At 53.9% G+C, this 21,267-nt stretch overlaps 9 protein-coding genes across 9 annotated transcripts; 7 read left to right on the top strand and 2 right to left on the bottom strand.

The window, feature by feature from the left end:
• Nucleotides 1-301: 301 nt before the first annotated feature.
• Nucleotides 302-1,451, top strand: CABS01_12307 (uncharacterized protein; the record flags this gene model as incomplete). Its single annotated transcript, XM_060545661.1, has 2 exons — nt 302-512; nt 580-1,451. 2 exons carry the CDS (start codon nt 302-304, stop codon nt 1,449-1,451), a joined length of 1,083 nt encoding a protein of 360 aa, XP_060396518.1.
• Nucleotides 1,452-2,263: 812 nt separating this feature from the next.
• CABS01_12306 (uncharacterized protein) lies at nt 2,264-3,037 on the top strand (the record flags this gene model as incomplete). Its single annotated transcript, XM_060545660.1, has 1 exon — nt 2,264-3,037. The coding sequence occupies one exon, from the start codon at nt 2,264-2,266 to the stop codon at nt 3,035-3,037; it is 774 nt and encodes a 257-aa protein (XP_060396517.1).
• An 893-nt stretch (nt 3,038-3,930) lies between these two features.
• CABS01_12305 (uncharacterized protein) lies at nt 3,931-4,038 on the top strand (the record flags this gene model as incomplete). The annotated part of the gene is made up of 1 exon (XM_060545659.1): nt 3,931-4,038. The coding sequence occupies one exon, from the start codon at nt 3,931-3,933 to the stop codon at nt 4,036-4,038; it is 108 nt and encodes a 35-aa protein (XP_060396516.1).
• Nucleotides 4,039-4,487: 449 nt separating this feature from the next.
• On the bottom strand, nt 4,488-6,158 carry CABS01_12304 (basic region leucine zipper; the record flags this gene model as incomplete). Its single annotated transcript, XM_060545658.1, has 2 exons — nt 4,488-5,032; nt 5,855-6,158. 2 exons carry the CDS (start codon nt 6,156-6,158, stop codon nt 4,488-4,490), a joined length of 849 nt encoding a protein of 282 aa, XP_060396515.1.
• An 867-nt stretch (nt 6,159-7,025) lies between these two features.
• On the top strand, nt 7,026-7,355 carry CABS01_12303 (uncharacterized protein; the record flags this gene model as incomplete). Its single annotated transcript, XM_060545657.1, has 1 exon — nt 7,026-7,355. One exon carries the CDS (start codon nt 7,026-7,028, stop codon nt 7,353-7,355), a length of 330 nt encoding a protein of 109 aa, XP_060396514.1.
• Nucleotides 7,356-9,213: 1,858 nt separating this feature from the next.
• Nucleotides 9,214-10,644, top strand: CABS01_12302 (uncharacterized protein; the record flags this gene model as incomplete). The annotated part of the gene is made up of 1 exon (XM_060545656.1): nt 9,214-10,644. One exon carries the CDS (start codon nt 9,214-9,216, stop codon nt 10,642-10,644), a length of 1,431 nt encoding a protein of 476 aa, XP_060396513.1.
• Nucleotides 10,645-10,778: 134 nt separating this feature from the next.
• On the bottom strand, nt 10,779-12,163 carry CABS01_12301 (TatD family hydrolase; the record flags this gene model as incomplete). Its single annotated transcript, XM_060545655.1, has 3 exons — nt 10,779-11,707; nt 11,766-11,943; nt 12,008-12,163. 3 exons carry the CDS (start codon nt 12,161-12,163, stop codon nt 10,779-10,781), a joined length of 1,263 nt encoding a protein of 420 aa, XP_060396512.1.
• A 1,025-nt stretch (nt 12,164-13,188) lies between these two features.
• Nucleotides 13,189-16,043, top strand: CABS01_12300 (ribonucleotide reductase; the record flags this gene model as incomplete). The annotated part of the gene is made up of 4 exons (XM_060545654.1): nt 13,189-13,207; nt 13,262-13,419; nt 13,476-15,945; nt 16,000-16,043. 4 exons carry the CDS (start codon nt 13,189-13,191, stop codon nt 16,041-16,043), a joined length of 2,691 nt encoding a protein of 896 aa, XP_060396511.1.
• A 1,084-nt stretch (nt 16,044-17,127) lies between these two features.
• CABS01_12299 (uncharacterized protein) lies at nt 17,128-17,676 on the top strand (the record flags this gene model as incomplete). The annotated part of the gene is made up of 1 exon (XM_060545653.1): nt 17,128-17,676. One exon carries the CDS (start codon nt 17,128-17,130, stop codon nt 17,674-17,676), a length of 549 nt encoding a protein of 182 aa, XP_060396510.1.
• Nucleotides 17,677-21,267: the final 3,591 nt, after the last annotated feature.

The raw sequence follows: 21,267 nt of genomic DNA, 5'->3' as shown, positions 1-21,267 counted from the left end.
CAATATAAGATGACTGGTAGAAGTAACTCAGCATACCCTTGAAACCCATACCATTGACAGTAACAACAACAACAAAGACTTGAATAGTATCAACTCACCTCACATCTTGCTATTACACCTTTGTGGCCCATACTATTGATTGAGTAGCATTTCCCATCAAGTCAAACTTTCGGAGCTTTCTGTTTTACCGCAAACTTTCCTTCGAGAAAGAACAGCCACATACATCGCCTTCCCCGACGGCTCCAGCCCCACTTTGACATTTATATCAACTTCACTGCGGCAGCAGCAATCCTCCTTCACAATGCCTTACCTCGGCGATTCTTTCTCCTCCACAAACCCTTACTCCGCCAGCGAGAAAACCGAGATCAGCATGTCTATCTTCGGGGCCTTCAAGCAGAAGCTTGGCCGCAAGTCATCATCTTCTCGCAAGTCCAAGCAGGCATCCCAGTCGAACATGACGACACCCGGCAGCAACAACCCCTTTTCAAGCCCTGCAATCAAACCCGCCCATCGTGAGTCTTTACCCCTACACCATCGTTACTCCTCCGTCTCAGACCAAAAGCGCTAATAAGCCTTCAGCCCCCGACCATGCTCCTCCAGCTTACTCGGTAATACCACCTTCTCCATCAGAGAATGGCTACCTGGGAAGCAATGGCGGGCCTGTTAGAAGCCCCTCGCCAGCCCCATCCAACGCCGGTTCCATCATGTCAAGCACCGGCATGAGCGTTTCGACCCCAGAGGACCCCTACGCATTCCTTTCCTCATTCGACACCATCTTTGTTATTGACGATTCGGGGTCCATGTCCGGCCGCTCATGGCCTGAGGTCCAGGGTGTAATCCGCAACATCGCCCCGATCTGCACATCGCATGACGAGGACGGAGTTGACCTCTACTTCCTCAACCACAAGACCCAGGCAGGTGGAAATCCTCGTGAGGGTAAAGCCGCGGGTGGCTACTACGGCATTCGTCGTGCCGATACGGTCGAGGGCATCTTCACGTCGGTTCGTCCTCGCGGCTGCACGCCTACGGGCCAGCGCCTCCTGGCCATCCTCAAGCCTTATCTTCAGCTCCTCGAGACCAAGAAGAACGACATCGAGAGCGTCAAGCCCATCAACCTCATTGTCATCACTGACGGCGCCCCCTCCGATGACGTCGAGGCCACCATCCTCTATGCAGCCAAGAAGCTCGACAAGCTCGACGCTCCCATGCATCAGGTCGGCGTGCAATTCTTCCAGGTTGGAAATGAGCCTGGTGCCCGCGAGGCGCTCCGAGAGCTCGACGACGACCTCGTCGGCAGATGCGATGGCGATCTTCGAGACATGGTTGACACTGTTACCTGGGAGAACGGTACCCGCGGCGTGCTCACGGCAGACAATATCCTCAAGGTCGTTCTCGGTGCGGTGGTCAGACGTCTCGACCGTCGTCGTACAAGTGGCGAAAGCCGTCGCTAAGAATGGCCAGCTGCATGCCTTTCTCTCCTTTGTTAGTGATTTCGGGCATCAATGGCGTTTAGGAGGATAGAATCAGTTTCCAGGCCCTCTCACGAGGGCAGTTTATGGCTCAAGCCAATACCTGATACCCAACGGAAGGCTTTCTGAATTAGGTCTTTGTTAGAGGCGGGCCATAAGCCCTAGACGGAGGTGGTATGGCTCACGCCATCGGAAGAGGTTCATGTACCACCTTCCCCTTCAGTGAAAAATAAAGTAATAAACATAGACAAAATGTTTCCTTTCAATGAAACATAGCCAAATTGCAATATTCGTCTGTGTGCGTGGGGGGATGTGACCAAGTTACGATGTGTAGGCCGGTACGCCCGCAAGTGTATGACAGAATAACACACGGCTGATGTATCCTCACTCACATTCGTTACCACAATATTTCAAGCCAAAAAATTTTTGCTTAGAAAAATGCCAGCTACCACGAGATAGTACGGTAATAGCGATAGAGAAAAGAATGCATAGAGCGGCAGACGATTTTACCACGCAATTTGGTGGTTTGGACTGTTTGAATGATTAAACAGGACAAAAGAGAAGGAAGAAGGTCAACCGGGTCTGGAAATTACTAGCAGATACTTTTGGCAACTCCAACGCCAAGCGGGGGACCCACCTCACTCTCACTTTGAATATCGTCAATAAACTCACCACAACTCACCAACGAACCCTCCCAAATTTCGAACGCCCCCCAACCTCGGTTTTCAAAGGCTCAAACCCTCGCTGCAATTACCATACCAGAAACGAAACCATTTACGCAAGACATTACCCAAATGAGACCACCGTTCGGCTACATCCCACGTCTATACGCGCCTCTCCGACTCTCAACCCGCCAATCATTCGGACCGTCACCCGCGCTGACCGCCGCCGCCATCGCCACCGCGACGACGTCGACGAGGAGGTTGACGTTCAAAAGCAGGATGAGCACATCATCGGGCCCTCAGTCTACGACAATGTGGTCGGCTGCAGGACAAGGTGAGGGTGAAGAAGAGAGGAAACTGAACGGCGGCGATGGTACCGGTAGCCACCGAGAGCACCACCCCACGGAAAGCACGTCACCGGCCCCTAAAAAAACGACATCAAACGCCCCCGCGGAGGCCAGTCCCAACACCAGTGGCGCCGACTCTAGCCAGTGCCAGCCTCACTCCCAGGGCGACGATCAGGGCCTCGCTGGTGCTCAGCGGCGGGATGGACCCCTGGCTTTGCCGCCGCTGCCCGAGGGCTACGGGACGTCTTCTGCTGTTGGCGGGAACTCCGCGGGAGGAGGAGTGGGAGGAGGAGACAACAATAACAAGGGCGTCAGCAGCAGCAGCGGAAGCAACACCATCACGCTGGACATGAGCGGCGGCGACGCCTCGACCAGGCTGGACCACCTCGGCCCCCTGGTCGTCAACCAGGACGGCACCATGTCGCGAATCAGCAACTGGGGCGAGATGACGGAAATTGAGAGGCGCAACACGCTGAGGATCTTGGGTAAGAGGAACCAGCTTCGACTTGCTACGCTCAGGGGGGAGAAGGAGAAGAACGGGGCCGAGGCTGGAAAGTGAGGATTGGGAAGAGAGACAGAAAAAAACTCACCTTAGAGACACTCCCCCCTTTTTTTCCTGTCTCTTCACCCACGACTGTCACGAAGTACCTCTCGGTGAGACTCATCTCATTCGGAGAGACTCGTGAGAAGGCCTGGAAAGAGTTTGTCAAAGATATTGTATGATTAAGTGGATGTGCTATGGTAGTTCCCAATAGCAAGAGGATCCCCATCTCTCCCCCCCTTGACTCCGTTAGAGTATCGACGAGGGTTCGGATGGTAAGGCCGAGTGGTTGCGTAAAACCACTGCACAGTTACCAGCACCGAAGAAATGAATCGTCTCCATTCGACCCAAAAAGTCTGCATCCCGTCTTGTTCTACCGTGCCGTCCTCGTCCTCCAACCTGGTTCTGAGCCTGGCCGCCCACGCCGCGCCCGCCCCTTGGGCCTAGACAGACAGGATTTTCCGTTTCGCCATCGTCAGCCCTCGCTCTGTCCTATCCCGTGCCTTATGATCCGTCTTACTCTCTCTGAACCCAGCCCACCACATTCCGGAGAGGGCATATCGTTATGGATTAGCGGGTTCCGAGTTTTTCATCGTTCTCTGGAGACTGCAGTCTAGAGTCCGATCCATGGGACAGATGGGGTCACCGTACCTGTAACAAGCCTCGAATGTTCGGATCCCCGTTCCAGCCTACCTACTAAACCTCCCATGGGCGAGACATGGCGCTACGTACCTCCTCAAGACTGACTCTGGGCCCTAGACAAGGGCCCGCGAGTCTGTGGCGGCTTGGCCATCAGTTCTTACTCTTTTCTTGTCAATGGGGCATGTCGGCGGTGAAGTGGAGAGGCGCGGGGGTCACCAGTGAACACGAACGTAGAGCCGAGCAGCGGCTCTTTCTCTCCCGATCCATCCATGGGCATAAGAGCAGGTGAGGCCAGGGGATGCCTGTGCTGGCTTGGGGTGGTTGAACTCTACCTGATGGGGACCGCGGGAGCACGCCTTCGAGTTGCGAGATGTTGAGACCTTCTAACCTGACTCTATCCTGAGCACACACGCTGGGGGAGGGAACAAGGGCTTTAGGAGTTTTGGTTGAACAAAGAATAATTTAGAGTTGACTTTAGTCAATAGCTTTAGGGTCGATAAACCCATCCGTATAATTCATTGCTGTGATATACTCTATCACGTCCCAGATCATGAGTTCGTGCAGGTATACATACATGTAAAAATCTCATCACATGTTGCCAATCAGTAAAAACAAGCCGCTCAATAGTACCGCCCGTTCATCTCCCCTCTAACCCCCCCTATCACGACTCCCATCCCACAGCATGTCTCTTCGTCCCTCCACGGTATCAAACTCCATTTGGTGCCAGAATAAATTCCAACGTCTTGAACATGAAACGCATTGCATACAGGCGTCATTCGGAGAGAGTATAGTGACTCCTCCGAATATTGACAAAGCTTTCCCATTTCTACTTTGCCTCCTCAGTCTTGAGAGAGTCCGAAGATGTCGCGGTCGTCTTGGTTTGCTTGTTCTGGAATTCCTTGAGCATAGAAGCAATGTCCTCGCTGCCCTCGTTCTTCTCCATGACGAGGTTCTTGAGCCAGCGGTTCTCGGTTTCGAGAAGGTTGATGCGCTGCTCCAAAGCCGAGACCTTGTCCGACATCTCCTTGGCGCTCTTCTCGAGAGCCTGCTCACGCTGCTTCTTCTTGATGCGGAACCTGGCGCTGGCGGCGGTGTTTCTCCTGCGCTTATCCTCCTCTGCGGCAACGCGAGACTGCTCCTCGAAGTTGTGGCCGGGCCTGCTGACTCCGTTCAAGGACTCAGGAGTTCTGGTCTCGGCGGCAGAAGGCGTGGGAGCAGCATAGTGGTGGTTGTGCTGCTGAGATACAGGAGGCGGTGCGTAGGTGGGTTGCGGGTTAGGCTGGAGAGGTTGAAGGTTACCCAGGCCTTCGGCGAAGGGCGGGACGCCCGAGGCAGGGTAGGGGTTGGTGAAATCGTGAAAGTTGAATTCGCCTGTCATTGTTCATGGTCAGATGGATGATTCAAGGCAGGAGTTATCAGTTCCTGGCATCGTGGCGTCGTCGAGACGGTGGAATGAGGGGAAAGACGGGGCGGATAGCGCTTGATCGAAAGAACAACCGCATCGACGAGTCTAAATGTTGGAGATACAAGACCATCAACCATAGCACTTGCTTAATCGGTGTCGGATGGCGGCTGCCCAGATGGTCGAAGCATCCCTGCTAGGATGAATGACGAAAAGTCACGGGATATTGCACCATCCCCCGGCAATTTGTAAGCTCCAATCTGGAGTCGCGGCTCTCCCTCAACACCGCACGCCGGCAACCTGCATAAGAGCAGGCAGCTTCTCCCAATCAAGACATCCGAATGAAACATGGACTGCGCATGAACAGGGTGGGGTAAGAAAGGACAGGTTCGAAAGGCTGGTGATAAGGCGGTCGCATGCGCTTGGCTGCGACCCTGAGAGAAAGTTGAGCTGATCGCTGATGAGAACTGGGAGGTTAAAGTTCAGAGGGGCCACTTGACTCATGTGTGAACGGTGTGAATCGTCGTCCGTTTCCCATTCGCCCGATACTAAGGTGATTGTGCCCATGGCTGTCTGTAACGTGGCAGATGGTTGAAGTAAAAAAAGTCAGGTGTGAGTGATGAGCATGGTGATGATGAGTGAGAATGACGATGTGATGTGACTGGGTCAGAACTTTTGATGAACAACCAAAAATCCATACCAAATCCCACACAAGCCCATACGCCTCAACATGAACAAAAAGGATGAAGTACACCAAATCCCAAGTAAACAAGAAGAAAGCATCTTCTTACCTGGCAGAGAAAAGTCGACATTGCCAAAGTCGCCAATGGGAGAGGTCAATTCTTCGGTGACGGCGCTGGATGGAGGCTGGGGCTCAGCAACGGTAGCGGTCTCGGCCTTCTTGGGCGGTGCCTGGTAGTCGGTGTGCTGGCCAGTCTCGAAGTCGAAAAACTGAGTGTTTGTGAACATGGCGAGATCGTCCTCGAAGGTGAAGTTCTCCTCGGCGGAACCGGGCTCCTTGACGGTGTTCAAGTCACGCAGGTAGCGAGACACATTGGGCGCGCGCCCGCCTCCAGTGCTTGTGTAAGGCGACATGTCGCTCGGCCGGTGAAGGCTCTCGGGTACGAAGCCGGCGGTGTTGGAACCAAAGAACAGAGAGGCAGAAGAGCAAAAGGGCTCCTTCAAATCGACTCGGAGACGAGGGTGTCGATTTGTTTTGTGGTTGTAAAAGACTGGGTCCCTGAGGTCGAGTCGAGGACGGCGGCGATGGCGTTAAGTGGGTTGGTGTTGTGGCCGCGTTGGTTGTAAAGCCCCCAACGTAGTTGAATTAAATGCGCGCGGTTCGTGGACCGGGATCGATTCCAACTTTTGCTCGGCAGTGAAGTCGGCGACGATGGAGGGGCAAAACTTGGCGTCGAATCGGGTAGATGTAAGACGAGACCTGGCGATGGTCTGTCGAGGTCGAAGGTGTCGGTCGGATGTTTTCTTGAACGGTTGTCTGCCTGTCTAGGTTGTCGAGTGCGAGGTTCGTCTCGGTCTCTGGCTGGACTGCTGGGTGGTTCAGGGAGAGGAGTGGATGGGATGGGGGAAGAGGAGTCAAATTGGGCGAGAATGAAGCCTTTGTTCGGAGAGGCAGGTTGCGGACACAGGCCGAGTGGATAGTATTAGTCAACTTCTTTACCCGACAGCGCGACTTTCAGTGCCCCCGAGGGAGGGGCCCCCCAAGGGCCCCAAGGGCCCCAATGCCCCAAGGGTGCTCCGCGGTGCTGGTTGGCTCCGACCATTGGCCGACGGCCTTGTTCATTTCCCTGCAAGAGGGCACGCCGCACCCCACGCATCTACGTTACTTGCTGCGTACCTATGTACCGCTGCAGGCTGGTCGCTTGTCTTCCTCTTGGAGATAGTTCCATCGACGGGAGACTTGACTCCTTGGGACTGAGACTCGAGTGAGTGGCCAGGCATATGCTAGCCATCCAGGCCTGGAACCTCCACCCACACACGACGCCGCTTGATTACCGGTACCTACGCCCACGTCCTCTCCCACCACTTCCACTGAGTCTCGCACGCAAGAGGGAAAAACATCACACCGGAATCATTAGCACCTCACCCATTCCCATGTGCAGAATACCGCCGGCGCCTCGCTATTTTTGCCTTGGTCCGAAGGTTCCCGGTACCGCAAGGGCAATGTGCAGCCCCCCACCCGCCGATGAACGGGGACGTGCCCCATCTGACGTCCCATCCTCCAATCACCTACGAGGTTCCCAGTCAACATATGCTAAGCTTCTACATTGAACCGGGAATGGCATTACAGCCAAGTCACAGCAATAGGACATTCCGAATTTCCGTATCCTCATAACCTGCCTTCTTTCCGAGCACGCCCTTTCCAACTCCCGGAACCATGACCGGGAAGCATGAGCACTCGATCTTGAGCTCCTCTCCACAGTCCGCACTCCACTGTTGTTGATGCACACATCCACCCGTCATCACTCACCCATGGCTGGCGAACGAATCATCGCTTAGCCAATCTTCTGAGAGCCCCGCGGCAATTGCGCATCTCTGGCCTGACAGTGTTCCGACGCCCCTCGTTTTCGGGCTGTTGGCAATTGACGTCTTCAAGTCGCATTTTTAGTTGATCGACATCTGTTTTTGGTTTTGTATTCCATGTCGCTGTGCCGTGTACGGAGTATTGTTCAATCTCTGGCAGTGAGAAGAAAATTCTGACGCTGTCAATCAATGCGGCCTCTCTTGGATTGAGTTCCAGAAACATTCCACTGACGAAACGTTATCACACAGATTCTAAGTTTTGTGCGCACAAATGAGTCCACTTACGCCGTGGCTTGCATCGCTCGTGGAAGATTATTAATGTTTCGGTACTAAATACCGGCGGTAAATGCAATACCCGCGCTACGGTCACGACAGCAGCAATCCCAATTACCCAAATCCCGACTTCCCCCAACCACGTTATTCGTTGCTCACGATGAGAACCCGGGTCCATCATGACTCGGCTGGTCTCGTTTGGGTATGGTCGCGGGTTTCTGGTGTCAACCTTGCCGTGTTTCCTCTGGCGTGTCTGGGCATCGCATCGTGCCACAGCTTGTTAGTTGTTACAATCCTTCAGTGTGTGCGTCCTTGTGAAAGGACCCTTAAATCTGAATTTCTAAGCAACTGCCAACCCCTCCGACCCTCGGAAGTGCCACCGGCCATGTTCGGGAAGTAGGCCCGACCGTGCCTCTCAGCCGCTGCATCCTGCACCTATTCCTTTCTACATACATACTTCAGGCTTCAGGGACTTTACTACGTACCGCGCAGACCAGGACCGCCGTCTGCCAGGGAGGGACCACAGCCCCGCTGGCTGGCTGCTAATCTGTCCGTTTACCCATGTCTTTCTCGCTGCCCACGCCCTGGGCTTGCACGTTTGATGCCAACCATCTCAAGTGTGATACCTACCTTACCTTACAGGCTTACGCAACGTACTCCGTACCTTAGGTAAGGCACATCTCGGTCCCAGAACATCGTGAACCCTGCCGTCCATGTCGCCGTCAACAACCCTTACGCCTCCACTGTCAGCAACTTGCTCCCGTCATTTGCAAGCTCCGAGCTGGGTACCACGGGTGCCTTGGCCGCCGGCCTCTCTCTACCTTAGGCCCCGCCGGCACGCATGGTCGGATCGGGCACCCATAACCCGTAGCCGTCTCGCCTTGCCTACCTAAGCATTCCGATCCTGTCAGCGTCCCTGCGGACTGCCTTCCTCCCCCCCTTGTCCAACCTTAACGTCTGCCGCCCACAGAGCCACTGCTCCGTGCCCCTCCGTTGTGGCCCGTGTCCCCCTGTTCGCGGTAAGCCCCTCCGACCCCGTATGCAACATGTGCTCCGTGCACCATAACTGCATGTGAGCTTTTGACGGTACGGATACGCGACGCGTCTTTGCTCTACAACGATTCAACGACCAATAACAGAGCCCATCTCCGCTCAAGATACTTCAGCCTCAGTCACTGGGGTGATTGACGACATTTCCGAGGCTCAAGCATCGCGATATTTCGTATCCCCCCCTCCCCACCCGCGAAGGTACAAGGAAAGTGCAGTGCAGTGCACTCGCGACACATCAAAACACTGCCAGATTTTCCCTCACAAGCACAATGTTTTGACGGCCATGGCACGATTCTCAATCCCAACTACAGGACGCTTGTCGTCAACAGTACGACTACCGCCCAGCAACTCTTCCGTTCAAAAAGCTCTTGGCCGCTTATCGCGTTCATCCTTGCTGTCTCTGGTCCTCGAATGGCTCAGTGATGAGAATGTACCACTATGCGCGCCTATACTAGACGAAGAGGATAATGATGACGGTCTCTACCCCCCGGCATCATCGGTAGAAGAGCTACGGACCATCTATGCGGACCTACAGTTCAGGAAAGGGTCCAAACGAGAGATCATTGATCGCATCACCGACGGCGATTGGAGTCATGGCCTAACCCTATACCAAATGGCGCTGGCAGATGCCCAATACCTTCAAGACCACCCCACCTCGCAGAAATGGAATGCCTATCGTATCATGCCTCTCAAAGAGGCTTCATACGTGGATGATGAAGAGCAGGCCCCAGAAGTCGACACTGCGTCTTTGACCCTTCCCCGGTTTCACCCATCCACGTTCATCCAAAACCTTCAGTCACACGTATTGCCCGACGTCAAAGCTCATTTTCATTTTCATCGACCCGAGGGGCTTACCCTCTCCGTCTTGCGCATCTTCATGGTCGAGTCTCCTTACAGCACGAGCATGACTCAACTCGGAACTGGTCTCACGCAATCCGACTCGGATCTCGACAGCTCACGGACGTTATACATCGCCTTTCCAGATGCCTCGCCGTTCGTCTATTTGTCCAAATCTCAGACAGTCGGGTCTTTGGGAGCAAGCGAATCTAAAAGCTTCCGCAACCTGGTTGTCGAAGGAATACCGAAGGCGCTTTCTCGACCGCGGGAACGATACACACTGAAACCAACAAACATTACAACCAAGAACCTCGATGCGCTGTTGCAATCCAGAGGCGTTGGCCGAACGAATGCGGCAGGTGGCGGTTGGGATATCTATGCCGACAAGAAGAAGAATGAGTCACCGCTTGACACCATCTTACCAACACCGCCTTTGTCGGAAGATTCGGCGGATGACACCTCGGCTTCGGCGGCAAAGAGGGACTCCAAACGGAAAGCTGGCGCCGCTGAGACAGACGAAAAGTTTTACAAGAGAGCTCGTCTATGTGCCCAGGCCAGATTCGGCGATACAGCCAAAATCGACGATGGACTGGGTATCGAGCGAGTAGACATTGTCATGGAGGATCCTTTTCCTAACAACAGCTCTCGAGCTGAGTCAGGTGCTGAAGATCGGCCCCGAACACAGTCGTCAACTTGGGCCCCCAACGTCAAGCTGATATTGCACGGATCACATGTATTCGCGGGCATACGGCAGCTTGTGGAGAACGGCATCATAGATGGAGAGCGAGTGCCGGGATGGTTGACTGGGGAAGAAGGTGTCACAGTAGGGGCCGTACGGCATGGCCGGATCAGGGGCCATAAAGGGTCTGGCATATGAAATCCTCTCCGAAAGGAGGCTATCGTAGGCCGCAGTCGTTGCGTTGCGCGTGTACTTTCAATGATATTGATACCCCCCAAATTGATTTCTTTCGAAAGTCTTCTGGTCTATTGTTCTATGCTGTGCTCTACGCTCTATTCTACGCCGAAAACCTTGACAGTATTTCTCCAAGCGGCTTCGCAAATGTCCTCAACCTCGACTCCCTTAATACCCGCCACGGCTTTAGCTACACGCTCAATCATGCATGGCTCATTACGGCCCTTGATCATGGCTCCTTCCTCCCACTTCTCCTTCTTGACGACCTTGAAGCGCTCCGGCACTTCAGGTTCCTTTTTCTGATTCTTCTTCTTGGGCTGAGGCTTCGGAGCTGGGACTTCTGGGGTTGCAGTCCCGTTGGCAGCATCTTGAGCGGTGCCGTTAACCTCCGGCTTTTTCTCAATGAGATACTTGTAACCGAAATGGCTCGGTCTAATTTCGCACCAAGGGCCATCGGTCTCAATCATCATCCTGTCCAAGCCGATCTGCTTGACGACTTCACAGTTCTCCTCGGTCTTGAAACTGCATCCATTGATGCCAATGTACAAGCCAAGATCCATCAACTCCTTGGCTTCCTGCATGGAACCAGTGAAGCTGTGCACAACGCCGCCCTTTTCCAGCTTCTCGAGCTTGTCCCCAAACTTGTCCTTGAGTAATTGGACGAAGTCCGCGTGTGCTGCTCTAGAGTGTAGGAAAAGGGGCAGCTGAGGCTTCGTCTCGAGCACGAGATCAAGCTGCGCTGCGAAAGCGTGGATCTGAACCTTCTTTGAGCAGTAGTGCAGGCGGTCGTAGTCGAGCCCGAACTCCCCAAAGGCGACGACGCCGGAGTGGGAGGCGGTCGACTCGTTGATGAGGTCACGAAGCTCGGCTATGATGGCCTCCGTCTTCTTCGGATCCGGCTCGTGGTGCTCAGAGATCGGCTTCTCGGGGTCCGGATCCGTGTTAATGCCCTCTGCGGCATCGTCCGAGCTGCTGAAGATTGCGCTGCTGCAGGGGTGGATTCCGATCGTAGTATACACGACGCCAGCTGCATTATCGCGAAGTCAATGACAGGTTGACGTAAGGTGCACATCTATTTGACTCACGGTAGTCTTTTGCAATATCCAGGGCATCTCTGGAGCTGGTGAAGTCGGACCCCGTGACTATCAGCTTGGTGCATCCGACTTCCTTCGCTCTTGAGATGACCCCGGCAAGGTCGTTAGGGTGCCGTTGCTTGCCGTGGTGCAGACCTCTGAAGATGGGATCGGCCAAGTTGATGCCAATCTACCAAGAATAGAGGGTTATCACGCTGAATCATGAGTAAGTTTGACGAGCGTGAGTTACACACATCAATATAGCGGGGCTGGTATGCCGGCTTACAGGCCTCTGTGGGAGTGGCCATTGTGAGTATGGGTGATGGCGATGACAGAAAGCTTCTATGCAATGGTTGAATCAACTGTTGCGGCCGTGCTCTGGTGAGAAACAGAGGCGAGAATCCTCTCATGGATAATGGGCAATGATGTCTTCAAGCTTCAAAATTTCATGTCTTCAAGGCAGAAAAACGCCAATTGATATAGTCGTGACGTCGTTTGGCCTCAATCTCACTGAGGCTGTTTAATTGATTTTGGCCTCTCTCACGTGACATCGTGATGGAGTGGAACCCCCACCATGAAGCGACGTGCAGTGCACGCGTAAAGTGCCTACAGAAAAATCCATTAAAGTGCACCACCGCATCGCTGCGCTGAAACGGTGATGAGGGGTCAACGCGTGCACTGCACCCGACTAATCGGTTTGACGCGAGTAAAATCAATTAAAGAGTTTCAAAGTGCATTCCAAGCAGGACAGTTCCTCGGGACAAATGTGAAGTCATCTCTCCGTTGCAAGCGGCAACCCGCGTCAGATGGGAAGTGAGAAGAATGGGAAGAGACAAACAACAATCCATCCACAGTGGAGTTGTTGTCAGACTTGATTTCCAAGCCAGTCAGTCGTACGTACCTTAGCATTAGTCAAGTCCAGTGGTTGCCAGCTGTGAGATTGAGATTGTCCGTTCTTTTTACAGTCGTCCATTGTGTTCCAGGTAAGTGTTGGCTCGGGGATGCGAACGTGAACCGAGGGGCACGGGCGGAGATGCCTAGCCTACAAGGCCAGAAAACCACTTTTGCGGCCTTTTGCCAGCCAATTTATTATTGATGCCTTGACGTGCCCCCCCTGCCCCCCTACCTCGTCGCGCTAAAGTCCACTTTGGCGTTGAGACCCGTAGACGCGTTTCTACGCGAATTGGCACTGCCATAAGTATCTGCAGCACCTCCTGGCATCTGTCTATTCTCTTCTCAACCTCCCACAACCCAAACACTCTTGACGCAACTTCTTCTAGCACCATTACAGTTCTAATTCTTGGTGCTCTTGATACCCCATCTCTCTTCTACAGCAATTCACCTTCATCCTCTTGCTCTCGAGTGTTCCTACGTCTCCCGCGAGACGACCCAAAACCCCCCGTCTCCCACAATCTCATAGCCGAACTCAGGCACCATGTTCGTGAGGAAGCGCGGTATGTACTGCTCAGACGCGTTAAGTGGTCGCTCACGATACTGATTGAGCGCAGACGGGCGCCAGGAGCGCGTCCAGTTCGACAAGATTACTGCCAGAGTGTCCAGGCTATGCTATGGCCTCGACATGGACCACGTTGACCCGGTTGCCATCACCCAAAAGGTTATCTCCGGTGTTTACGGTGGTGTCACGACTGTGCAGCTTGATGACTTGGTAAACACTGCTCTCCTCTACCTCTCTCTACCGGGTGCTAACAATTTCATGAACAGGCCGCCGAGACTGCCGCATACATGACTGTCACCCACCCCGACTATGCCATCCTCGCTGCCCGCATAGCTGTCTCCAACCTCCACAAGCAGACCAAGAAGCAATGGTCTTCGGTCATTAGCGACCTCTACCACTATGTCAACCCCAGAAACAACCGGGCGTCTCCCATGATTGCCAAGGAGACATACGATGCCGTCATGAGACACAAGGAAGAGCTCGACTCTGCCATTGTCTATGACCGTGACTTCAACTACCAATACTTCGGCTTCAAGACCCTGGAGAGATCATACCTGCTCAAGCTTGATGGCAAGATTGCCGAGAGACCCCAGCACATGATCATGCGTGTTGCTGTCGGCATCTGGGGTGATAACGTCGAGCGCGTCATCGAGACCTACAACCTCATGTCCAGCAAGTTCTTCACCCACGCCTCCCCCACACTCTTCAACGCTGGTACCCCCCAGTGCCAGCTGTCTTCATGCTTCCTCGTCGACATGAAGGAAGACTCTATTGAGGGTATCTACGACACCCTCAAGACCTGCGCCATGATCTCCAAAATGGCTGGTGGCATTGGTCTCAACGCTCACCGTATCCGTGCAACTGGCTCCTATATTGCCGGCACCAACGGCACCTCGAACGGTGTCATTCCCATGCTTCGTGTCTTTAACAACACTGCTCGCTACGTCGACCAGGGTGGCAACAAGCGTCCTGGCGCTTTCGCCATTTACCTTGAGCCCTGGCACGCCGACGTCTTCGAGTTTATGGACTTGCGCAAGAACCATGGCAAGGAGGAGGTCCGTGCCCGTGACCTTTTCCTCGCTCTCTGGATCCCCGATCTGTTCATGAAGAGAGTCGAGAAGAACGCCGACTGGACCCTCATGTGCCCCAATGAGTGCCCTGGCCTGGCTGACTGCTACGGCGAGGAGTTCGAGGCCTTGTACGAGAAGTACGAGCGCGAGGGCAAGGGTCGCAAGACCATCAAGGCCCAGAAGCTTTGGTATGCCATCCTCGAGGCCCAGACCGAGACTGGCAACCCCTTCATGCTTTACAAGGATGCTGCCAACCGCAAGAGCAACCAGAAGAACCTCGGAACTATCCGCAGCTCCAACCTCTGCACTGAGATCATCGAGTACTGCGCACCCGATGAGGTCGCTGTCTGCAACTTGGCTTCCCTTGCCCTGCCCACCTTCGTTGACTACAACGATGGTGTCTACGACTTCCAGAAGCTTCACGAGGTCACTCAGGTCGTTGTCCGCAACTTGAACAAGATCATTGATGTCAACCACTACCCCGTTCCCGAGGCTCGCAACAGCAACATGCGTCACCGCCCCATTGGTCTTGGTGTCCAGGGTCTTGCTGATGCTTTCCTCGCCCTTCGCATGCCTTTCGAGTCTCCTGAGGCCCGTGATCTCAACAAGAAGATCTTCGAGACCATCTACCATGCTGCTCTGACCATGTCTGTTCAGCTGGCCAAGGAGGAGGGCACTTACTCCACGTACGAGGGCTCCCCTATCTCCCAGGGTATCCTCCAGTACGACATGTGGAACGTCAAGCCCTCTGACCTCTGGGATTGGGACTCTCTGAAGGAGCAGATCAAGGAGCACGGTGTGCGCAACAGTTTGCTCGTTGCTCCCATGCCTACTGCCTCCACTTCGCAGATCTTGGGTAACAACGAGTGCTTCGAGCCCTACACCTCCAACATCTACCAACGTCGTGTTCTTGCTGGCGAGTTCCAGGTTGTCAACCCCTGGTTGTTGAAGGATCTCGTCGACATGGGCCTGTGGTCCGATGCCATGAAGAACCGTATCATCGCCGAGAACGGTTCTATCCAGAACATCCCCAACATTCCCGCTGAGGTCAAGGCTCTGTACAAGACCGTCTGGGAGATATCCCAGCGCACCGTTGTCCAGATGGCTGCCGACCGTGGTGCCTTCATCGACCAGTCCCAGTCCCTCAACATCCACATGAAGGACCCGACAATGGGCAAGATCACCAGTATGCACTTCGCCGGCTGGAAGCTTGGTCTCAAGACGGGCATGTACTACCTGCGTACGCAGGCAGCTTCTGCCCCTATTCAGTTCACCGTCGACCAAGAGGCGCTCAAGATCGCTGACGCCGCCGTCGGCAAGGCTCTCAAGAAGCGTGCGCCTCCTCCTGGCCACGTCGCCGCCCCTGTCGTGAATGTCCCCAGGCCCATGTACGCAAAGAAGGACTCTTCTTCTGCTCAGGACAACGGCATCCCTACCCCCAGCGTCACCCCTCCTCCTCCCAGAACTGCCCCGGCTCAGAAGCCTGACAACTTCACTGCCGATGTCGTCGAGGGTGACAGCCCTCGCGCGCTCCCCACTGAGCCCGCTGAGACTCTCAAGATTGAGGAGCTGCCCGTCTCCGGCAGCAAGACCCCCGATGCTGAGGACAAGACCGAGGAGAGCAAGGAGAGAGAGTTAGATATCTACTCCGAGGCCGTGCTTGCCTGTGAGTTACCCCACATAAATCTATTCCTTATGGCACTTACTAATTCCCCTCAAGGCAGCATCGAAAACCCCGAGTCCTGCATCATGTGCAGCGGCTGAAGAGCACTGTAGATGAAGTAGTGATGGATTTGACGGCTGATGACACACGTTGATGGCATATTATGGGGTTCGGGGCATTTCAGTATGGGATCACGCTGGTAATAGTTTTATGTTTCAGGCTCATGGGTGGTATTGGTCATTGACACCCCATTGGTATTTGTTTTGACGTACAACGCTCTGGGCGAGGCTGCCCTTTTTTGCTTTCTCGCATGGGCTGCTTACGAGAGGTTCTGGTCTTTAGACGCTCTTCCGCGGCTCAGAGGGCTCGACGGTTCCGATGCTAGGATTTTGACTGTTGCACACAGATCACGGCGTTGGGAAGAAAACTTGGTTTGGTCACAAGTCCTTTTAGCAGTAGTATAATTGTTACTCATACTCGTCAGCTACGCGACTTGCGAACTTGCAATCTAGTGAATTCGCACTCAATTGATTGGGCGTTCCCCCAAAGCTTGGCCCATTTCCGATCAGTGGAAGGCGGCCTATACCCGCAATGTGTAATAAGACAGACAACATGAGCTGACATTGGCTGGGCCAGAACTTTCTCTCCCGCAAATGACAAGTCCCGTCTTGTGCGTCGGGTTCCTGTACGTTGTGCTATGAGCCTAGACAAACGCATGCGCGCGGGGAAAACATGCCGGAGCCGATCATGACAACATCAGCTATGTGTCTGGCCTCTCAGCTGTGCAAGGCTGCCACACACACTCTCTCTCTTACACTTACACACTTACACTTACACACGTATGCGTATGTGTGTACGCGTTGGCCCCATGTAAGCAAATGGTCATTGGAAGTTGACGAAATGAAGGTCGTGGCCGCGGGGACGGGTCGCATGGTGCGGATCGTATAGGCATCAGTCGAAGCGAACAAACGGCTTTTTGCTCGTCACAAGAGTGATGATACCGTAATGATGGTCCATCGCTATTGTGCTTCCAGTCGAATTGGTTATTCATCCTCACACATACGCGCGGCCCGATGGAATGGGTCGAAGACAGATGGGCCGACACTGATTCGTTCGCGGAGTCGCGGTTTGTGTTTTTTCCCCTCAGACTGAGACCATTCATCTCATCGATCTTTTGCCGAATGTATGTACTCTACTGGGCATAATGATGAAGGCAGAGTGACGGGTATGATGGGGAAATTGATCGTTGCTATTCCCATTGCGATGGTCTTTCTTGTGAAAACACCAGAGAAAGTCTTCGACCCCTCCACAAATGTTCAACAATGTCAACAGTTCCCACAAGTAGACTGGCCTTCTCTTCTCAACTACCTACACAGAAGCAAATGCACACGTGTGCCAGAAAGCAAACGGGAATTCCTACGGCCATCGGCTGAGAATCTCGGGCCTTGGCCATGTTGCAACTCTCGTGATATTTGCCCTCACGGCACCGTGGTGCTGCTCTTGGCGGCGTCGCAGTTTTGCTATTTTCTTGTTTGTTTCACACTATTCTCGGCTACCCGCATCATGCCACTCGACGGACAACGCAACGTTCACACCCTTCAACATGACACGAGAAAGGGGCGGGGGCGGCTGTCTGCCTACGTAGGTGACCTGGTGATTGAAGACCTATATATTCGAGGAGGTGTTTGGATGGAAGGGCACGGATGGTGCGCGTTTCGCGAGGCAGGCATTTGAGGGGGAACGCACCGATCACCGCATGGATTGTCAGTGGTTCACGAGTCGGCAGGGATGTCACGTTCTCTTAATCCGCGTTGCACATTCGCTTCCAAGAGAGCAAAGTCCGGATGACAGGGGCTTTGATGGAATTCAGTTGCGATTGCCAGCACCGACACGCAGAATCTGCAAAAAGCACTGAATTTTTTCTGATAGATCGAGAAGGACACTCGGTCAAGATCCCCGGGTGAGGCCGTGACGCCTCTTTGAAAGTCCGTCAAGTGGGTGGCTGGTGTAGTTCGACTGTTCGGGCCGTCGTCAGGTGAGTCGCGGCGATAAGGTGTTTTGTGGATCGGCCATCGAAGGGTAATACGTCAGAAGCTTTCCTCATCGTGGCTCCAGAAAGCGGCCGGTCCAGCAATAGCGCGACAAGGACGTGTTCAACCTTGAGGGCCGACTTTCCGGTTGACCGATCTCAAGCTCTCACCCCATCGTTGGTCGACCTAATCTGATTGCGATGCGCGCAGACCAGCTTGAAATCCGGGTGCTTCATCTCTAATGTCTCGGAACGTCTACCACGAGATTGCTACCCCCGTCCTGTCTCTTGACGCGACCTCCCCTCCCCGCAGCGGTTGGCTAGTAGCAGAGATTTGCTTGTTTCTCTCCTCAAGGTCAACCACTGTGGGTGGCCTAGCGTGGAAAGTTGGAAAAAGCTCATCGAGTAAGGGGGGCTGCCTCTGGATGCGGGACCAACCCTTGGCAAGCTGAGGGATGGGTCCAGTGCCGACAAGATTCGACCAAGGGCCTTGGCAACGACCAGCCCCCTGGCGTGGGCCAGGGCGGGAGCGTAACGTTGGGGAAGCGAATGGCGGTGTTGGTGGGACGGGGACCTGACGGGTGTGCCGACGCTCAAAGGGCGATGTAGAGCGATGCAGAGCGATGCAGAGCTGGTCTTGAGGCTACTGCGCAGAAGGGTACTGATCTCCAGGTCCCACCACGCCGCCGATGCTCTATTGAGAGGTAGTGTGGTGCAAAGTGTGGAAGCTGGCGGTCACCATGACAATAGACATGTTGGTCGTTTTCGTTGGCAGAAGAGCTTTGCTTTGGGAGTTCGATATGCGCTCCGACGTCAGACGAGTCAATCCTTGTCAGAGGAGAACAGTAACATAGTTTATGGGCCATAATTTAGCTCACGATGAGTTTTGGCACAAAAGGGAAGCAATTGAGTGTCTCGTGGCATCCGGCGCAAAAGCATGAACAGATGAATGATGGAGAAAGAAAGTGTGGGAGAAGTCGTTGGTATGTGGGAATTGACTCTGAATCCCCGAACCCCCCAGGCATAAGGTAGGAAGCTCAACCCCTGTCTCCTTCCCTCCCCGTCCTTTCCCTTTTTGCCGAACCTGCCCAATCAAATATCCGAGTACACAGAGTGGAGCGCCACGGCGCCACAACAGAGGGCTCCCGGGGTCATTGGCGAATCGGACGCGTCGATGTGCATTCGATTGACCTCATCCCTCTTGGTACTGCGATAGCCACGCAACCACGTCCTGCCCAGACCTTGCCAGCTAGCACTTTTTTTTTCCTTGTTTCCAGCCGTAACTGACTGCAACTCCCCCCTCAGTCACCAATGGCCCGGCGGGATCTGTCTGCCCACGATGATTTTTCTTCTGCTGTCAACCTTCGTCACTAACGGTCAATGTAGAAGCTATCATGCTGCCGACTTCCGGCTGCCTCTTTCTAGCATGACGAGAGGCCAAGCGTCGGACGGTGTACTCCTCCCAAATCAAGGCCATCATGATGCAAGATGACCGAAGTCAGCTTCACGTGGCAGATACAGACTACGTTGGCTTGCGCGTCTCACATGTATTCGTACTGTACCTTACAATGAGGTAAATGCGAGCTTCTCCGGCTACCTCCCAGCTTCCTCGCTTTTGGGAGCCCCGGAATTTGTTTCGAGCTTTCCACCCCAAGTCCCTGTTTCCTGTTCCTCATTTCTGGCCCCAGAAGCTTGATTGTCGCATTGAGAAACAGACCTTGCCTCCTGCCTTGTTAGTGCTGCAAAAAGCAGGTTGGCATGGGTATCTTGGGAGGCAGGGTTCGGAATCAGCAAACAGCCCCCCTTCCCATGTCTCGCAGTTCGCTTGAATTGTGAACCCAGGCTTCCGATAAGGAAAGAGGTAGCGGTAGAGCCTCCCATCATCCATGGACCCATACATACTGTGGTGATGTAGATAGAGGTTCTGGTTGCTGGGCACGGTTCCACCAGGAAGGTGTTTTTTTTTTTTTTACTTGACATCGCATCCGTTGCCTTAGCCTGCAGATTCGCACGTCCCCCAGCCTTCTTGCCTTAGTTTGGCAGTGTTTGACAGCGTTGCAGCGGAAGGGATGGAGTCAAAAGTGCGTCAGAGCTCAGGCCGAACGATACCACATGGCACTAGGTCGTTTCTTTACTTACTGGAACCTGAGAGCTTGGGACGGGGGTTAAATCTCCCGACTGAGGGGAGGTGAGGTACGGAGTACTCTGTATTCGTAGACGCTTGCAGGCGGCGGCAGGAGGGTTACATCAAGCATATCCTGGTCAACATCGCATTTCAACCCCGAAAGTAGGTCGCATCTCTCATCTCGTTGCGAGATCTAGCCCGCGCTGGCCCCCAAGATTGGTTTCTTGGGATATTACAATTTACTCGAGGGGCACTTTGCCGGGAGCTAATTTCACTCTTCTGGCTGTTTGCGCGCGACTCGCTGTTCACAAAGAGAATTCAGCTTGCCTCACAACATGAGCATGCAAGCGTGGTCGGTCTTAGCTGAGATTCCAGCCACCGGGCCGACAACTTTCGGGTCTCGGTAAGTCCAAGAGGATGCAGCTTTGGGTTTGTGGCTTAGGATCCAAGCAGGATTTTTCTTGTGTTGACTTTTGGTGCTGGAGTTGCCGGCAACGGGCGTGGAGCAACGAGAGAGCTTCCACCGCTTGGGGCCGAGCTTGAGCTGTAAACACCAACCTGGCGCCACTTTTGCTGCAGTACTAGCCTGGAAGATAGATGAATTCCACATCAGATACCCACATCGACTTGACCATCTTAGCTTCGGGTGGCTTCTCATTTGCTGGCTAGCGGCATGTCAACGTCAGGACAAGCGTGAGAGGCAAAGCCGACTAAAGTTGGGGCAGCCGAAATGACATGGTTCTCCAAAAATCTGGGTATCAAACAATCCAACGTTGATCGACGGGAAAGCCCACCTCGCAGTTCACCGCAGATGCTCTGCATGCTAAGGCCGGGTTCCCGTCGGCCAGGCCAAGTGAAGGTACCTTGTCCAATGGTTCGAAAATCGAATAGGTGGTGGCTATGAAATAAGGCCTGCCCATGAATTCAGGTCTACAGGGTAGGTAGCGACGTAGCCAAGTATCCATACGTAGGTAGGAAGGCACGGCCCTGAGTTCGCACGTCGTGCCCAACTGCCATCCCGCACCTTCTTCTCCCGATTGACTTATAAACGGGAAGGCACTCCCTTTACCTTCCGCGTTCCTGCCCTCTGTCCTTCAATTAAGGTACTCTACTCTAATACTCAGCGCTCCACGTGACATTCCAATTGTTTACCTACCTACCTCGATTCGGC

This window comes from Colletotrichum abscissum, assembly GCF_030869225.1.
Source record: "Colletotrichum abscissum strain IMI 504890 chromosome Unknown Scaffold_37.1, whole genome shotgun sequence".
NCBI classification, from domain to species: Eukaryota; Fungi; Ascomycota; class Sordariomycetes; order Glomerellales; family Glomerellaceae; genus Colletotrichum; species Colletotrichum abscissum.
The sequence above is the reverse complement of the archived record's forward strand: the minus strand, read 5'-3'. Positions and strand labels throughout refer to the sequence as shown.